Source organism: Mauremys mutica, chromosome 2 (assembly GCF_020497125.1).
Source record: "Mauremys mutica isolate MM-2020 ecotype Southern chromosome 2, ASM2049712v1, whole genome shotgun sequence".
NCBI classification, from domain to species: Eukaryota; Metazoa; Chordata; order Testudines; family Geoemydidae; genus Mauremys; species Mauremys mutica.
This window is the reverse complement of record NC_059073.1, coordinates 50243196-50256995: the sequence shown is the minus strand read 5'-3', so window position 1 is coordinate 50256995 and position 13800 is coordinate 50243196. Positions and strand designations below refer to the sequence as shown.

Genomic DNA, 13800 nt, shown 5'->3' with positions numbered 1-13800 from the left:
AAGGGCTCATCCTCCAAGGAAAGCAGAGCAATCTGCAAATGTACCAGACATTGTGATCTGGAGGAATAAACACTGGCCTGGGAGGTAGGAAATCCTGAGTTCTAATGGTGACTAAGCCATTCCCTTGCTGTGTAACTTTGGGTAAGGCACTTCACTTCTCTGCGTTTCCCCATCTGTCAAACAGGGATGCTGATGATAGTAATACTGATTCACCTCGCTCATGGAGTGATGTGAGGATGAATCTGTTCATATCAGTTCAGTGCTTTGAACGTATGAGGGGCAGTATGAACACTATGTAGTTTGAGGTGAGATAATATTTCTGAAAACTTATGACATATTACTATGGAAGGAGATCTTAAAAAAAAAAGGCTCTCTAATGTTACTGGAGTAATCACTCCTGTTTTCTCCTTCGTGGTACCCCAGGTTTCAGCTAGTGTACTGTCTACATGCCTACTAGACAATACTAGAGAAATAACCCTATAGCATCTTTGTTTGTCAGACTCTTATAGATGGAATTAGAATTGTTTTCCCCAGATATCCAGAAAGAAATAGGGATTATTCCAGTTCATAGTAACTATTCATTGTAAAGGTTCCTTATAGTAGCATGCCACAGTGCACGCCAGGTAAACACAGATCTCTAAGGAACTATCTACATGCAATTAGACATCCGTGGCTGGCCCATGCCAGCTGATTTGGGGTCTCAGGGTTTGGGCTAAGGGGCTGTTTAACTGCCGTGTAGATGTTCAGGCTCCGGCTGCAGCCTGAGCTCTGGGATCTTCCCATTTCGTTAGAACCTGGGCTCCAGCCCAAGCCCGAATGTCTACACGGAAGTTAAATAGCCCCTTAGCCTGAGCCCCGCAAGCCCAAGTCAGCTGGCATGGGCCAGCCACAGGTTCTTAATTGCAGTGTAGATGTACCCTGAGTCTTCAGAATGTTTCACAGCATTTTAGACATGAGAATACCATTGAGTTTAATTGGTGATTTATAGACAAAAACCTGGTAACACTTCAAACTCAGGAGTGGAAGTTGACTCATTTCACTGTTTTGACTTGTGGGTTTCAGAACACTTATACTTTTCTGAAAGATCCCAACCCTTATAGTTAAAAACAGAAACAAACCTGTTAGATGGATTTAAGCTAGAACAATTTCTGTGGAGCAGAGAAGGTCACCCTCTGCCTTTTATAACACAGCATGGTCTGTTAAAGGGAGTCCGGTAAGAGCTATGAGTCAAACATGGAATTTATTAAAGGAAGAGGGCTAGATTCACTTATGTTTAAAATAGGGCTTTAAAATGGGAAAAAGTCAGAGACTGAACAAAAAATACCTGTGCATGGTTTTTTGGGGGAGTACTTATAAAATTTGTCCTGTTTGGGGTAGAGTCGGATTTTCATGACAACTCTTTGTTAGGCTTCCAAGACATTTCAGCACTGCAGGGGCAGTGGCCTTAGGGGATCACGCATTGGACTGGGAATCAGGAGACCTGACTTGTATTCCTGGCTCTGCTGGTGAGCTTGGGCAAGTCACCTCGCCTCTTTGTGCCTCTGTTTTCACTCTCACCATTTGGCTACTGACGCTGAAAGCTCTTCAGGGAGGGACTGTCTCTCACTACAGACTTGTGCAGTGGGGCTCTGACCTCAGATACGGCATCCAGGTGCTACTTTAACCCAAGCAATAAAATTTTTTATCCTGCCATTGACACCTTCCTTTGTGTGACTACATTCGGTTTACCTGTGTATGCATCTATACTGTCTGGTAGCTCCATCTTCTTCAGGTATTCTTTCAATGGTGGTTTCTTGAATTTACAGCACAGCATGTCGCAGTAATGATCCTCTGGCTTGGCATCACCTTCCTCTTTTTTTTCTTTGTCTTTTTTCTCTTCTTTTGGTGGGGGTGGAGGCGGAGGCTTCTTTTTAGATGGAGCTAAGCATGTGAATGTCACAGAAGGGAACATTTAACAATGGCATGCAACTCCTCACTGTTGTGACAGATCTTGAGAGCCCCAACATATTAAAGGCCATGCAATCGACTCCTTAGTGTTTACTGCTACAATTTTCAGTTCTGTTTTCAGTTAGAAAACAGATTGGAGAATAAATTCACACTGACATAGGCAGGCACACTCCTGCTAACACCAACAGGATATTTAGTGCTGGGTGTCACAGGGGGAAATATGATACTACACTGTCTTTCCCTGGACAGTCAATGCTTGTACAATTAGACACTTGCAGGCTTGAGATGGGGTAAGGCAGGAGGTACCCAGGCATTTATTCTTGCACGACTGTTGTAAACTTGCCATGGATGGGATAGAATTGCTCTGGGACCAGTTCTGCCATACTTGAGCTGAGTTTCTTACTCTAAAAGTAGTCACTTGATTTCAGTGGGGCAACTTGCAGAGTAAGACAGAACTGAGTATGAGTAGTAAATTGGCAAACTGGACCATCTATAATTTAAAAAAATAAAGTAATGTAAGTGCCAGAAAAAGGGGTAATAGGTTAACCGACACAGAAGTAGTTAAAAAAACAATCTGACCAGTTCTTTCTTAGCTGGCAAAGTTTATAATAGTTTAGACACTCATCCTACATGCTATATTTTCCAACTTATTAGAATTCAGGAGATCAATAAATAGCTTCCGAAAAAAATATAGAATATGAAGACTACACATTCTTCCTCCTCTTGTGCAAAGGAAGAAAACAAGCTTTTTTTCTGAAGAGGAACAACATCAGTACTATGTTTAATTATTTTCAGGTGAGATGTATTGCCTTGTGCTGCCTTATCCCATTCTAACCTACATACCTGGCATACTTAATGATGCTGGAAGATTATCGCCAGACCTTAAACTTCGGTTACTTTTACAAAAGATATCTCATCTCAGTATCACCTATGTGCTCGCATGTAGCATATTGCCACATATGCCTTCCTATAAGGAATATATCTTTGATTCCTAGGAATACAGATAAAATAACCGAGATGAATCTAGAAAGTAGTTTGAAAATGGTGCTCCTGAACAGTCATAGTTGGAGACTTACCTCTATTAAAACTATTTAATGAGGTGCCTCAATGGGTTTAAATAGGCCACATTCTCAGCTGCTGTAAGCTAACACAGGGGTTCTCAACCAGAAGTATACGTACCCCTGGGGGTACTTAGAGGTCTTCAAGGGGGTAGATCAACTCATTTAAATATTTGCCTAGTTTTACAACAGGCTACATAAAAACACTAGGAAAGTTAGTACAAACTAAAATTTCATACAATGACTTGTTTATACTGTTCTATATACCATACGCTGAAATGCAAGCACAGTATTTATATTCCAATTGATTTATTTTATAATTACATGGAAAAAATGAGAAAGAAAGCAATTTTTCAGTAACGTGCTATGACACGTTTGTATTTTTATGTCTAATTTTGTAAGCAAGTAGTTTTTAAGTGAGGTGAAACTTGGGGATACGCAAAGTCACACAAATCAGACTCCTGAAAGGGGCACAGTAGTCTGGAAAGGTTGAGAGCCGCTGATAACACAGCTCCACTGATTTCAGTAGAGATATGCTGAATTATCCCAAATGAATATTTGATCCATGATTCTTGAAATATTATCGTCCAGCATTTTAAACTCTCAGAATAGGATTTCATCTTTAAACCACCAAATAAATAGTTATCTTTTGAGAACTAAAGCAACTTACAAGTTGTAGGACTGCCCTCAGGAGAGGACAGTAGTGGGTCAGTCAGTTTTTCTTTATAGGCTGATGTCCTTGCCCTCATTTTTTTGACAATCTCTTGCAGCTGGGCTTCAGTATAATCATTTACAACACGGCCTTTAGATGAGCTAATTAAGACAAAAGAAGAACAGTTAAGAGTATTGGAAAGGAATGAAAGAAAACAATCAGCATAAATGCTATGAGTAGAATTCAAATGCAAGGGCCAGATGCTGGTTTGTGCTAAGGTCCCTTTGTGCTACTGAAGTTATAATAAATAGGTAGCCAAGAAGTCTCCCAGAGTATGTCTGCACTGCAGTGGAAGCCCAGAGTCAGTGGAACTTGAGTCAGCTAACCTTGAGTTTGAGAAACCACGGTCTGAGCATCTACACCAATTGCTGACCCTAGATGAAGAATATTTTAACCCAGGCCAAAACCTGGGGCTCCAGCATCCTCACTGGAGTACTTCAGACTTCCTGCCACTCTCCCAAAATGTGGCCATTCTGGCCCTTTGTTCATGGCAGTGTGGGAAAACTCGACTGTCCACCCCACGTTACAGGAGGTTTGAACAGCCCACCACATCCTGCAGAGCCATCCGTTTGATCTGCATGCTCCCAGCAATCAGAAACAGCAACTTGGAGGAGGCACAATATGAAGAACTTCTCTTACTTGCGCTTTCATTCCTGTTTCTGGAAATTGGCAGAGCTTCCTTGAGACAGTGGTGGACATTTCAGCAGTGTTTTCTGACCCATTGTAGGCATCTGACAGAGCTAATGATAGGATGGTGTGAGGACACAGACCTGATGGCGGACTCCAACTTGCTCAGGCTGCTTGTGACACTCTATGTAGCTGATGATGCCCCCTAGGTAGATGGATGCTTCTGGAGCAGGGCCACAAGCACAGACTGGAGAGGCCACATCGTCCTGCAAGTGTGGGTCCAGAACTTTCACATGAAGAAAGCTTCATTTCTAAATAGCTTGCCCCAACCCTCCTGGATCACAACACGTGAAGGAGAGCGCTCATACTGGTTCTGAAGTGAGTTGCTACAACCGTCTGGAAGCTGGCTATCCCAGACTGCTACAAGTCTGTTGCCAGCTGCTTTGGTGTTGGAAAGGCAACTCTGAATAAAGTGGTGACAGAGGTTTCTGAGGCAATCTGGCATGTGGTTTACCTCAATGTGACAGGAATAAAAGATATTCCTGAAGTAATTGCTGGCTTTGAGAGAATGGGGTTTCCACATTGCACTGGGGCCACTGATGCGACTCACGTGCCCATAGATTGCCCTCCTCAAGGAGCACATTAAACCACCAAGGTTACTACTACTCCATTGTTATGCAGGCCCTCATAAACTACAGCGGCTGTTTAATGAACATCACTGTGGGCTGCACTACTAAAGGTCATGATGCCAGGTTTTCGACAGTTGGGAATCTACATTCATGGATAGGCTGGGCCACTAGTCCCACCAAATGACATTTTCATAAGTGGAGTTGCTGTCCTCACTGTTATTCTGGGAGACCCCATGTACCCGCTTTTGCCTTGGCTTATGAAATTATATCCTGGTCTCAGAGGCTCTGGCAAAGAAGGTTTAATTACACTTTCAGCAGGTGTAGAATGGTTGAATGTGCATTTGGCAGACTGACAGCCCAGTGGTGATATCTACAGACCTGTTTGGATTCCAGTGTAATCAGCACTATCTGGATGACTGTGGCTTGCTGTGCTCTTCACAATTTTTGTGAAAGCAGAGGTGAGCCATTTCCCCCTGAATGGATCTGGCACAGTGATGGACTGCTGAACCAGTACACCCAGCTTGAGCTGGATGAATCTGGGCAACAGAAGTCAAGGATGCTCTGTGCTCCCACATTATGCATGTGCCCATGGAAGAGGGAGAACAGTACCTTTTATGAATGTATGTGTGTATGGTGGGTTTCATTGCTTGTGGGGGAGGGTTTTATTGCCATGCATTGTATTTATAAATGATATGGCAGCTTATGAGATGAGGGGCGGGTGGACTCACAATATGGATTGATGTAAATAATTCATTGATGTAGACAGCTGTATTGAGAATTATTTTTTGCATACAGCTTCCCAGTTGTCCCTGAACATGTCACTTTTATTATTTGAAACACACATTAGATGATGTGATGCAGTGATGGCAATACCATTTTTTAAAATAAAATAAAAACCTTTATTTTTAAATATTTGTTGCAAAGGTACAATATTAACCATTGCTAGACAGGCCAGCTGCTGTTAGCACACTACTGACACCAAAACCTTAAAAAAAAAATGCCCCGGAACAAAGTGCATGTACATGTGCAAAAAGTGAAACCATTTACAAGACAGAAACCCCCAACTGTTATGAGTCCCCTGGCCCTCCATTCCCCTTGTCCTTCCTTCCATGTTTGCCACCCACAGGGGCCAGGGAAAGGGAGTGAAGGTGTCCAGAGGGGAAGAGTGCAGCCTGGAGGACTTCATGGGGGCACATTTGCCCTGTGCAGCCACTGACAGGGCCTGGTTGGACCATTCAGTCATGGAGTTGTCCAAGCTGTTCCTGGACTGCTGGACAGGGTATTGCACAGGTGATGCTAGCCACGGGACAGATGCAGCAGGAACCTGCAGTCTTGCGGACATTAGAGATAGCATCTGCCCAAACAGTTCTTTCTGCTAAGCTTTCTCATCCTCCCTTAACCACTGTTCCTGTTCCAGGAACTGCAAAACAAGTGTCTGCTCCAACTCTGTGATCCAACTGTGAAGCCAGCCTGAGCCTTTCCTGTTGCCTCTCAGCATGTTTTTCCTCTTGCCAAAAGTCCCTCTGTCTTACGTACTGGACCTGGTTGTTGGTCTTGACCAGAATTTCAATCATAAATTCAACATGGAAACGCTTCCTCTTGGAATGATCCAGGAAGGTATGGCGGTTCAGGCTTCTGCTCCAGTGTGGGTGAGCTGAGGAGGTATTGCAGCCAGTCGAGGTTGATGGGCCTGGAATAGGACAAGACACAGTGAATTATTGTCTCAAGTTGCTCAGTGCAGGAGCACAGAAAAAAAAATCTGTTTTGGAATTTCAAGAACTTAAAACGTTATTTTGTAATACTGAACTACAATATATTGAAAGAGGGATGCCTCAGACCACAGACTCCCTGGACACAGCCTGGTTATCGCAGTGAAAGAGGTGCAGAGAACATAGTAAGTTAAAAAAAATCATAACTGCTTTTTTTTCCCTAACAATTGCAGATGACCTGGGCTTTGGTGGGAGATCAGTGGCTGAGACATGCTACATAAACCTTCTCTGATGTTTCAGGCATTCCACATTTTGGAGGACATAATGGATTTTGTGGTGCCTGATTGGCAGAGGTGTTATTCCAAGCTGCCAGTGGGAAACCAGCTGTGCATGTCCTTGAAATATTTAAGCGTATGGTGACCAAACAGCACATTTACAAACGGAGTGTGCTGGTCAGCTACTGAGATCAGAGGTGGCTCCAGGCACCAGCACGCCAAGCGCGTGCCTGGGGCGGCAAGCCACAGGGGGCGCTCTGCAGCTCGCCGTGAGGGCGGCAGGCTGGTTGCCTTCGGCGGCTTGCCTGCGGAGGGTCCGTTGGTCCCGCAGCTTCGGCGGACCTCCCGCAGGCTGCCGCCGAATCCGCAGGACTGGGAACCTCCCACAGGCAAGCCGCCGAAGGCAGCCTGCCTGCCGTGCTTGGGGCGGCAAAATACCTAGAGCCGCCCCTGACTGAGGTGGACCTGAAAAATATGCCCTTTCCCAAAATATGACTACCTGTCTGGAGTTCCTGCTAAGGGAAAGTTTGAAGCTGTCAGCATCCAGGATTGGGTCACAATTCATGAAGGAGTAAAAAAGATGCTGCGTTAACATCCATATGGCTTAGTGCCTTTCCGCAGCTTCCAGTACAGCCTGTTATGCCTACACGCAAACACACAGAACTCCACTGCCATCCCCCTTCCCCACCCCTGGTCTCCCCCCCCCACCATTCCCCAGCATATTTCTGGACTGAATTCAAAACCTGTCATATTTGGGATGCATGATGTCATCACCCATGGACGGCATGCATTGCATTTAACAGAAATGGACTACATTTGAAAAACCTTTTCTCGCCAACCCCGCCACAATTCGCTGTTTTCATTTGGCTCATTACACAGTTGGGTTGGTATGGAGTGGTGTATGTAGAGGGAAGGCACAGTAAGGTTCTTGTTTTTAACAAACTGGAATGTTGTAGAAAAAAAATGTGCACCTTCCCAGAAAAAAAATTCTTTAAAATGCTTCTTTTACTGTTTGTGTTTCCCAGTCTCCATTTTGGTGGGGTGAGGGAACACCAAAGCACTGGCATGCCATCCAGATGCATGCTGCTACCCAAGGTTTCTAATAACTTTTGCATTGTTTCATAGAATGCATTCCTATGTTAATAAACCTAAAAATGGAGCCAGAAACTTACCAGGCTGTGGGGTGCTTCTGTCTCTTCCATTTCTCCTGCAAGTTCCGTGCCAGCTTCTTCATTATTTGCTGGTATGCATGGTCATTCTTGATACTCTTACTGAAATTAACTGTTTTGCTGGTTAGGCACTGGAGATTAACCAAAATCTGGCTATACTCCCATGACCCTTAGGCAGGGCTCTTTGTAAAGGACTATTTCTGATTGGTGGCCATTCCAAATGCAGAAGGTTCTCTGAAAGTGTGTTTACAGCTCAGCAGTCAGAATAAAATTGAAGGGTTAAATGCCAAGCTGCTGTGCTAAAATCGGGGGGGGGGGGGGTTGCTTCTGTTTCCTGGAGGTTGACTGGCAACTTGTGGGATAAAGAGGACAAAAAACACTGGCCCATGGGATTGTGGGATAGTGAAGATGGACTCTCAGGGTCTAAATCTGGCATGGCTGCGTGCACACGGCAAAACAATACAGCTTGAACCCTGGGTCCTGGCTGGACTCAGGCTCATGTAGGGTTTTGCGACCTTGGATCTGAGCCCAAGTCTAAGAGATTTGTGTGTAGACAGATGGGGGGGTTAAGGCTTGAGCCTGAGTCTGAGACAGGGCTTTCACTGCAGTGTAGACATATCCCCATTGTTCTTAAAGCCATCATAGCTGGCTCTGTGCAAGCCCCCAACATCAAGAGTAGGAGAAGAATATTTCAAGGAGTTGGGGTCAGAATATAATGTGGTCTGGCTCATGCTGCTTCTATAATAGCCCAGAGGGTGGGGTGGTATAAACTGGTGCTATTCAGAGGAATCCTTAGGGCAGCTCTAATGTGCTCCAGGGGCTGTTTCCTATCCCTCATCTGCACTGAGCTCTACTCTGGCCCGTGACGATTTAGCCCTGAGGGCGTTTTCACTAGGAAAAAAAAAGTGTGTTCATGATAAGTAACATGAGGTAAAATCCTAGTGAAGACAAAGTAGTTTGTTGTTTTCACACCTGTTAGCAGGTTGAAGTAAAGACTGTGGGGGAATCCTAGGGTTTACCTTGACTTGCTAACTCATGTTACAATTGCACACTGTCCTGTCTTCACTAGGATTTTACTTTGTGTTAGTTCCCGCATATTAGCCAACATGAAGTAAAACCAGATCTTTTCTTCCTAAGGAAGACAAGGCCATAGCATGGTAGTTACAGTTGCTTCCATATACATAGCAGGGGGCCCAGTACATTTTTATTCAGTGGGAAGATAAGGTTGAAATGTCAGCCTGAAACTCTTCAGAAATCTATTCAACTGAAGAAATAAATTATCTGATATTTAAATATGCTGGACACTCACATCCATTGAAATCAATAGCTTCAGCAAGAGCTGTGACTGCTTAGTACCTTTAAAAATCAGCTCAAAAGATGCTTAAATCTCTAAACTGGGACCATTTTGACCTTGGAGAACTTAAAAGGCATTTCTGGATCCCCCATATTTTAATGTAATTCCACTATGGAAATGTGTCAGAGATGAAGTAAAACCTAAGGACTCTGAAAATCAAGCAGCCATGGTTCTTTTATGAAATTTACTTATAAAGTAGAAACCATTAAAATTGATCAAACACATTAAAACTGAGCTCAACCTATGTTTTAGATGTGTGAAAGCTTCCTCAATATATTGGTATTTTGTCAGCAGTCCACTGAAATAGGACAAAAAAGTTGTTGTAAAAGAATTGTCCTCACTTCAAAGATAAGATTAAATGTAATTCTAAAATGTTTAATATATTTCAAAAACATCTGGAATAAATTCAAAGATGTTTTTAGGTGAACCTCCAAAGGTGGAAATTTGGGCAGCGATTCGGATAAATATGCAGATATTCAGGATGTTTATTTTAACTTCTTATGTGCAACTGGGCAATGCAGACATCTTTAGCCCTTTGCATGATGTGCAGCAGGCATGCCATCTCCCATGCAGCTAGGGCCTGCTCCAGCTCCCTTTGACTGCAGTGAGACTTGGAGTGGATCAGTCATCAGTTCATAAGGATGATGCAGGACAACTTCTTCAGCATCATCTGGGAGGGCTAGCATTGTGTATATTTGTGTAAGCCAGTGGTCTGAATGAGCTTTTTCCTGCCATCTATTGGAAAAGTGGGGAAAAAGACCTCAGGAGCAGAACGTATTTGTTTAGACACACTTATTTGTCAAGGTGATCAAGAGACATAGGTGCTCTGCCAAAGCCATTTTCTTATTGCATGACTATAGCAGAACTTTACTTAATATGGCCTAATTGAGGGGCCACCCTAATGTGAACCTCAGTCACTAAGACCAGCTCTACACTACACAACTAGGTTGACACGAGGCAGCTTACACCCCCCTATCTGTGGATGTGACTTCACCTAAATTTGGCTCCCGCCGACATAAATGACCTGCTATGCTGATTTAATAACACCACCTCCCTGAGAGGAATAGCCACAGTCGGTGTAGTTAGGAGTGTAGACAGTTATTTATGTTGACCTCCAGCAGCCAGCCCACAATGCCACAAACTGACTGCTCTGGTCACCATTGTGAACTCTGCTGCCCAAGGGTCAGGTAGTCAGGAAGCCCCCACCCCCTTTTAAAGCTTCACAAATTTTTAAAATTCCTTTTCCTGGTTGCCTGTCTTGGTGAGCACATCTAGCAGCTCTCCATTATTGAGTGTAACTGCCCTTCTGATCATTCCAGCTACACACTCCAGACATGGTTCTGCTTGGAGAAGGCAGGAGATACTGGGTCTCCTGAGCCTGTGGGGAGAAGAGGCTGTACAGGCACGGCTCCGAATCAGCTGTAGAAATGTGGACATCTAGGAGCAGATGGCTTGGGGCATGCAGGAGAATGACTACCACAGGGACTAGCAGCAGTACTGCATGAAATCCAAGGAGCTGTGGCAGGCATACCAGAAGGCAAGGGAGTCCAATAATCGATCTAGTGCCAAGAAGAAGACCTGCAACTTTTACAAAGAGCTGCATGCCATCCTTGGCAGAGACACTCCCCCCCGAGCACCGTGGATACTTCCAAGGAGCTTCTCGGACAACAAACGGATGCTGCAGACTCTGGTGGACCTGCAGGTTCAACAATCCTGTGCTCACCTCCATCTGCAGCCCATAGAGAACTCAATATTGGGACCTCTTCATACCCCCCTCACCATTCTACGTGGCACCAGCAGCTGCTGCATGGCCCTTACCACCTGGGGGGACATTAAAGACAATCACAGTTTCACATGCCCTGACCTGTGAAAGCCACAGCTGATGTATGTGTAGCTGAAATGGAAATTACTCTTCTTTCCCCTTCATAAGTTCTGTTGTCTTAATTTATTAAGTTTTATTTATATATATATATATATATATAAAAAATTGCCAGCACTATTATGATGGGTCCCACGCTTTCTCCTCTTGTGGAGGTTCAGGGCACTGTTTCTCACCCTTGAACTGGGTATCAACTGTCCCACTAGTGTCCCAGAAAAGGGGAGTGGAGAGGGAGGGACCCGGGCCCACCCTCTCCTCCAGGTCCCATCCCAGGGCCCCTAGGGATAGCGGTGAACCAGTTGAACTAGCAATTCCTTCCCCTGGGCTACTTCCCTCTCCGGCCCTTCAGCTTGTGGGGCTTCCTGCCCTCTCTCTGCTTGGGCCAAGTTTCTCCCAACCCCTTGTGTCTGTAGAATCCCTCTGCTCTGCACAAGCCAGGTTTCCCTTTACTTAGGGTCTTGGTCTTCTGGCCCACCACAGCACTTCTCCAAACTGCTCTCTGCTCCAACACCAAACCACACTGCTTCAACTCCTCCAAACTGCTCTCTGCTCCAACACCAAACCACTCTGCTTCAACTCCTCCAAACGGCTCTCTGCTCCAACACCAAACCACTCTGCTTCAACTCCTCCAAACGGCTCTCTGCTCCAACACCAAACCACTCTGCTTCAACTCCTCCAACTGTTTGATTGAAGCAGGGGGGGGGTTATCAGGTGACTGGCTTCAGGTGCTCTAATTGGCTTAATTGGTTTCAGGTGCTCTAATTAATCTGTAGCAGCCTCCCTTCCCTCTAGAGGGAATAAGGCTCTCATGAGCATGGGGCTTACATATCTCCCATCTATCACTCTCCTGCTGCCCTCTGGCCGTGCTATATCACAATATATATATATTTTCAATTACCTGGTTCATGTTACAGAATAAAATTCTATTTTTTTGGAACAAAATTCATCTTTATTAGTTCACAACATATGCTGGCTGATGGTGAGTAGGTCTGACAGTGACCAATTTTCTGTTACTGCACTGTGTCACAGAACCCATAACATCATTCAGAAACGATATGAATAGCAGCACTGACAACATTATATTCCTACATACCCAGCACTCACTACAAGTTTCATACTGAGCTACAGAAGAGCAAGGCCAGGTAGAGCATGCTAGAGCAATGCTCATACACATACTCTGGCTCACTATTAAAATGGTCTTTCAAAGCCTCCCTGAGCCATACAGTTCCATGCTGAGCTCTTCTTATAGCCCTTATAACTGGCTGTTCAAATTCAGCAGATAGCCGCTCCACCTCCACCCCTGAAGAAACGTTTCCCCCTTTGCTTCACAGATATTATGCAGGACACAGAAGGCAGTTATAAGCATTGGGATATTTTTCTCACTGAGGACCAATCTTGTAAATAAACAATGCCAGCGACCTTTCAAACAACCAAAGGCACATTCAGCTGTCATCCTGCACCTGCTGAGCCTGTGTTACAGTGCTCCTTGGTGCTGTCGAGGTGGCCGGTGTACAGTTTCATGAGCCGGCAGACCAAGGGGTAGGCTGGGTTGCCCAGGATCACTATTAGCATTTCAACATTCCCAATGGTAATCTTCTGGTCAGGGAAGTAAGTCTCTGCTTGCAACTTTGTGTTCTTAAAGATATGAGCATCCTGCACCTTCCCTGACCAGCCTACATTGATGTCAGTAAAGTGTCCCTGATGATCCACCAGCGCTTGCATAACCATAGAAAAGTAGCCCTTTCTGTTGATGTACTCAGTGGCAAGGTGGTCTAGTGCTAAAATAGGGATGTGCACGCCATCTATCACCCCACCACAGTTCAGGAACCCCATAGCTGCAAAACCATCCACTATGTACTGCATATTTCCCAGAGTCACAGTCCTGTGTAGCAGGAGGTGATTAATGGCTCTGCATACTTGCATGACAATGGCCCCTGTGGTGGATTTTTCCAACTCCAAACTGATTCCTGACTGACTGGTAGCAATCTGGTGTTGCAAGTTTCCCCAGTGCAATCACCACTTGCTTCTCAACTGTCACTGCAGTTCTCATTTTGGTGTCCCTGTGCTAGAGGGCTGGGGCAAGTTCAGCACACAGATCCAGGAGTGTGGCCTTGCACATCTGAAAGTCCCGCAGTTACTGCTCATCATCTCAAACCTGCATTACGATGTGACCCCCTCCAGTCAGTGATTGTTTCTTGGGCCAGAAGTGGCGCTCCACCATCTGCAGCTGCTCCATGAATGCCAACAACAACCTTGGATTGCTTCTTTTTATGTCTCACAGTAATCTAGCCTCCAAGGAATTGTTATGCTCCCTGCAGCTCCTCTTGCAACTCTGCAAATACTGCAGGATTGCTTGCAATGCTCATGGCAATAGTGCAGAGCTGTGCAGGCTCCATGCTTCTGTCAGAGATGGTGGACAGGAGAAGGGACTGTATGGGTTT

The 13800-nt window shown here is 44.9% G+C and overlaps 1 protein-coding gene across 1 annotated transcript in view; it reads right to left on the bottom strand.

The window, feature by feature from the left end:
* The window catches only part of CNGB3 (cyclic nucleotide gated channel subunit beta 3), a 57656-nt gene extending 44575 nt beyond the window's left edge, over positions 1–13081 (bottom strand). Inside the window, exons 1-4 of the mRNA XM_045003136.1 lie at positions 12838–13081; positions 6510–6663; positions 3676–3818; positions 1729–1920 (exon numbers count right to left, since the gene is read on the bottom strand). Of these exons, the coding sequence (XP_044859071.1) occupies positions 1729–1920; positions 3676–3818; positions 6510–6663; positions 12838–13081 (733 nt within the window). The remainder of the gene's footprint in view (positions 1–1728; positions 1921–3675; positions 3819–6509; positions 6664–12837) is intronic.
* Between the last annotated feature and the right edge of the window lie 719 nt (positions 13082–13800).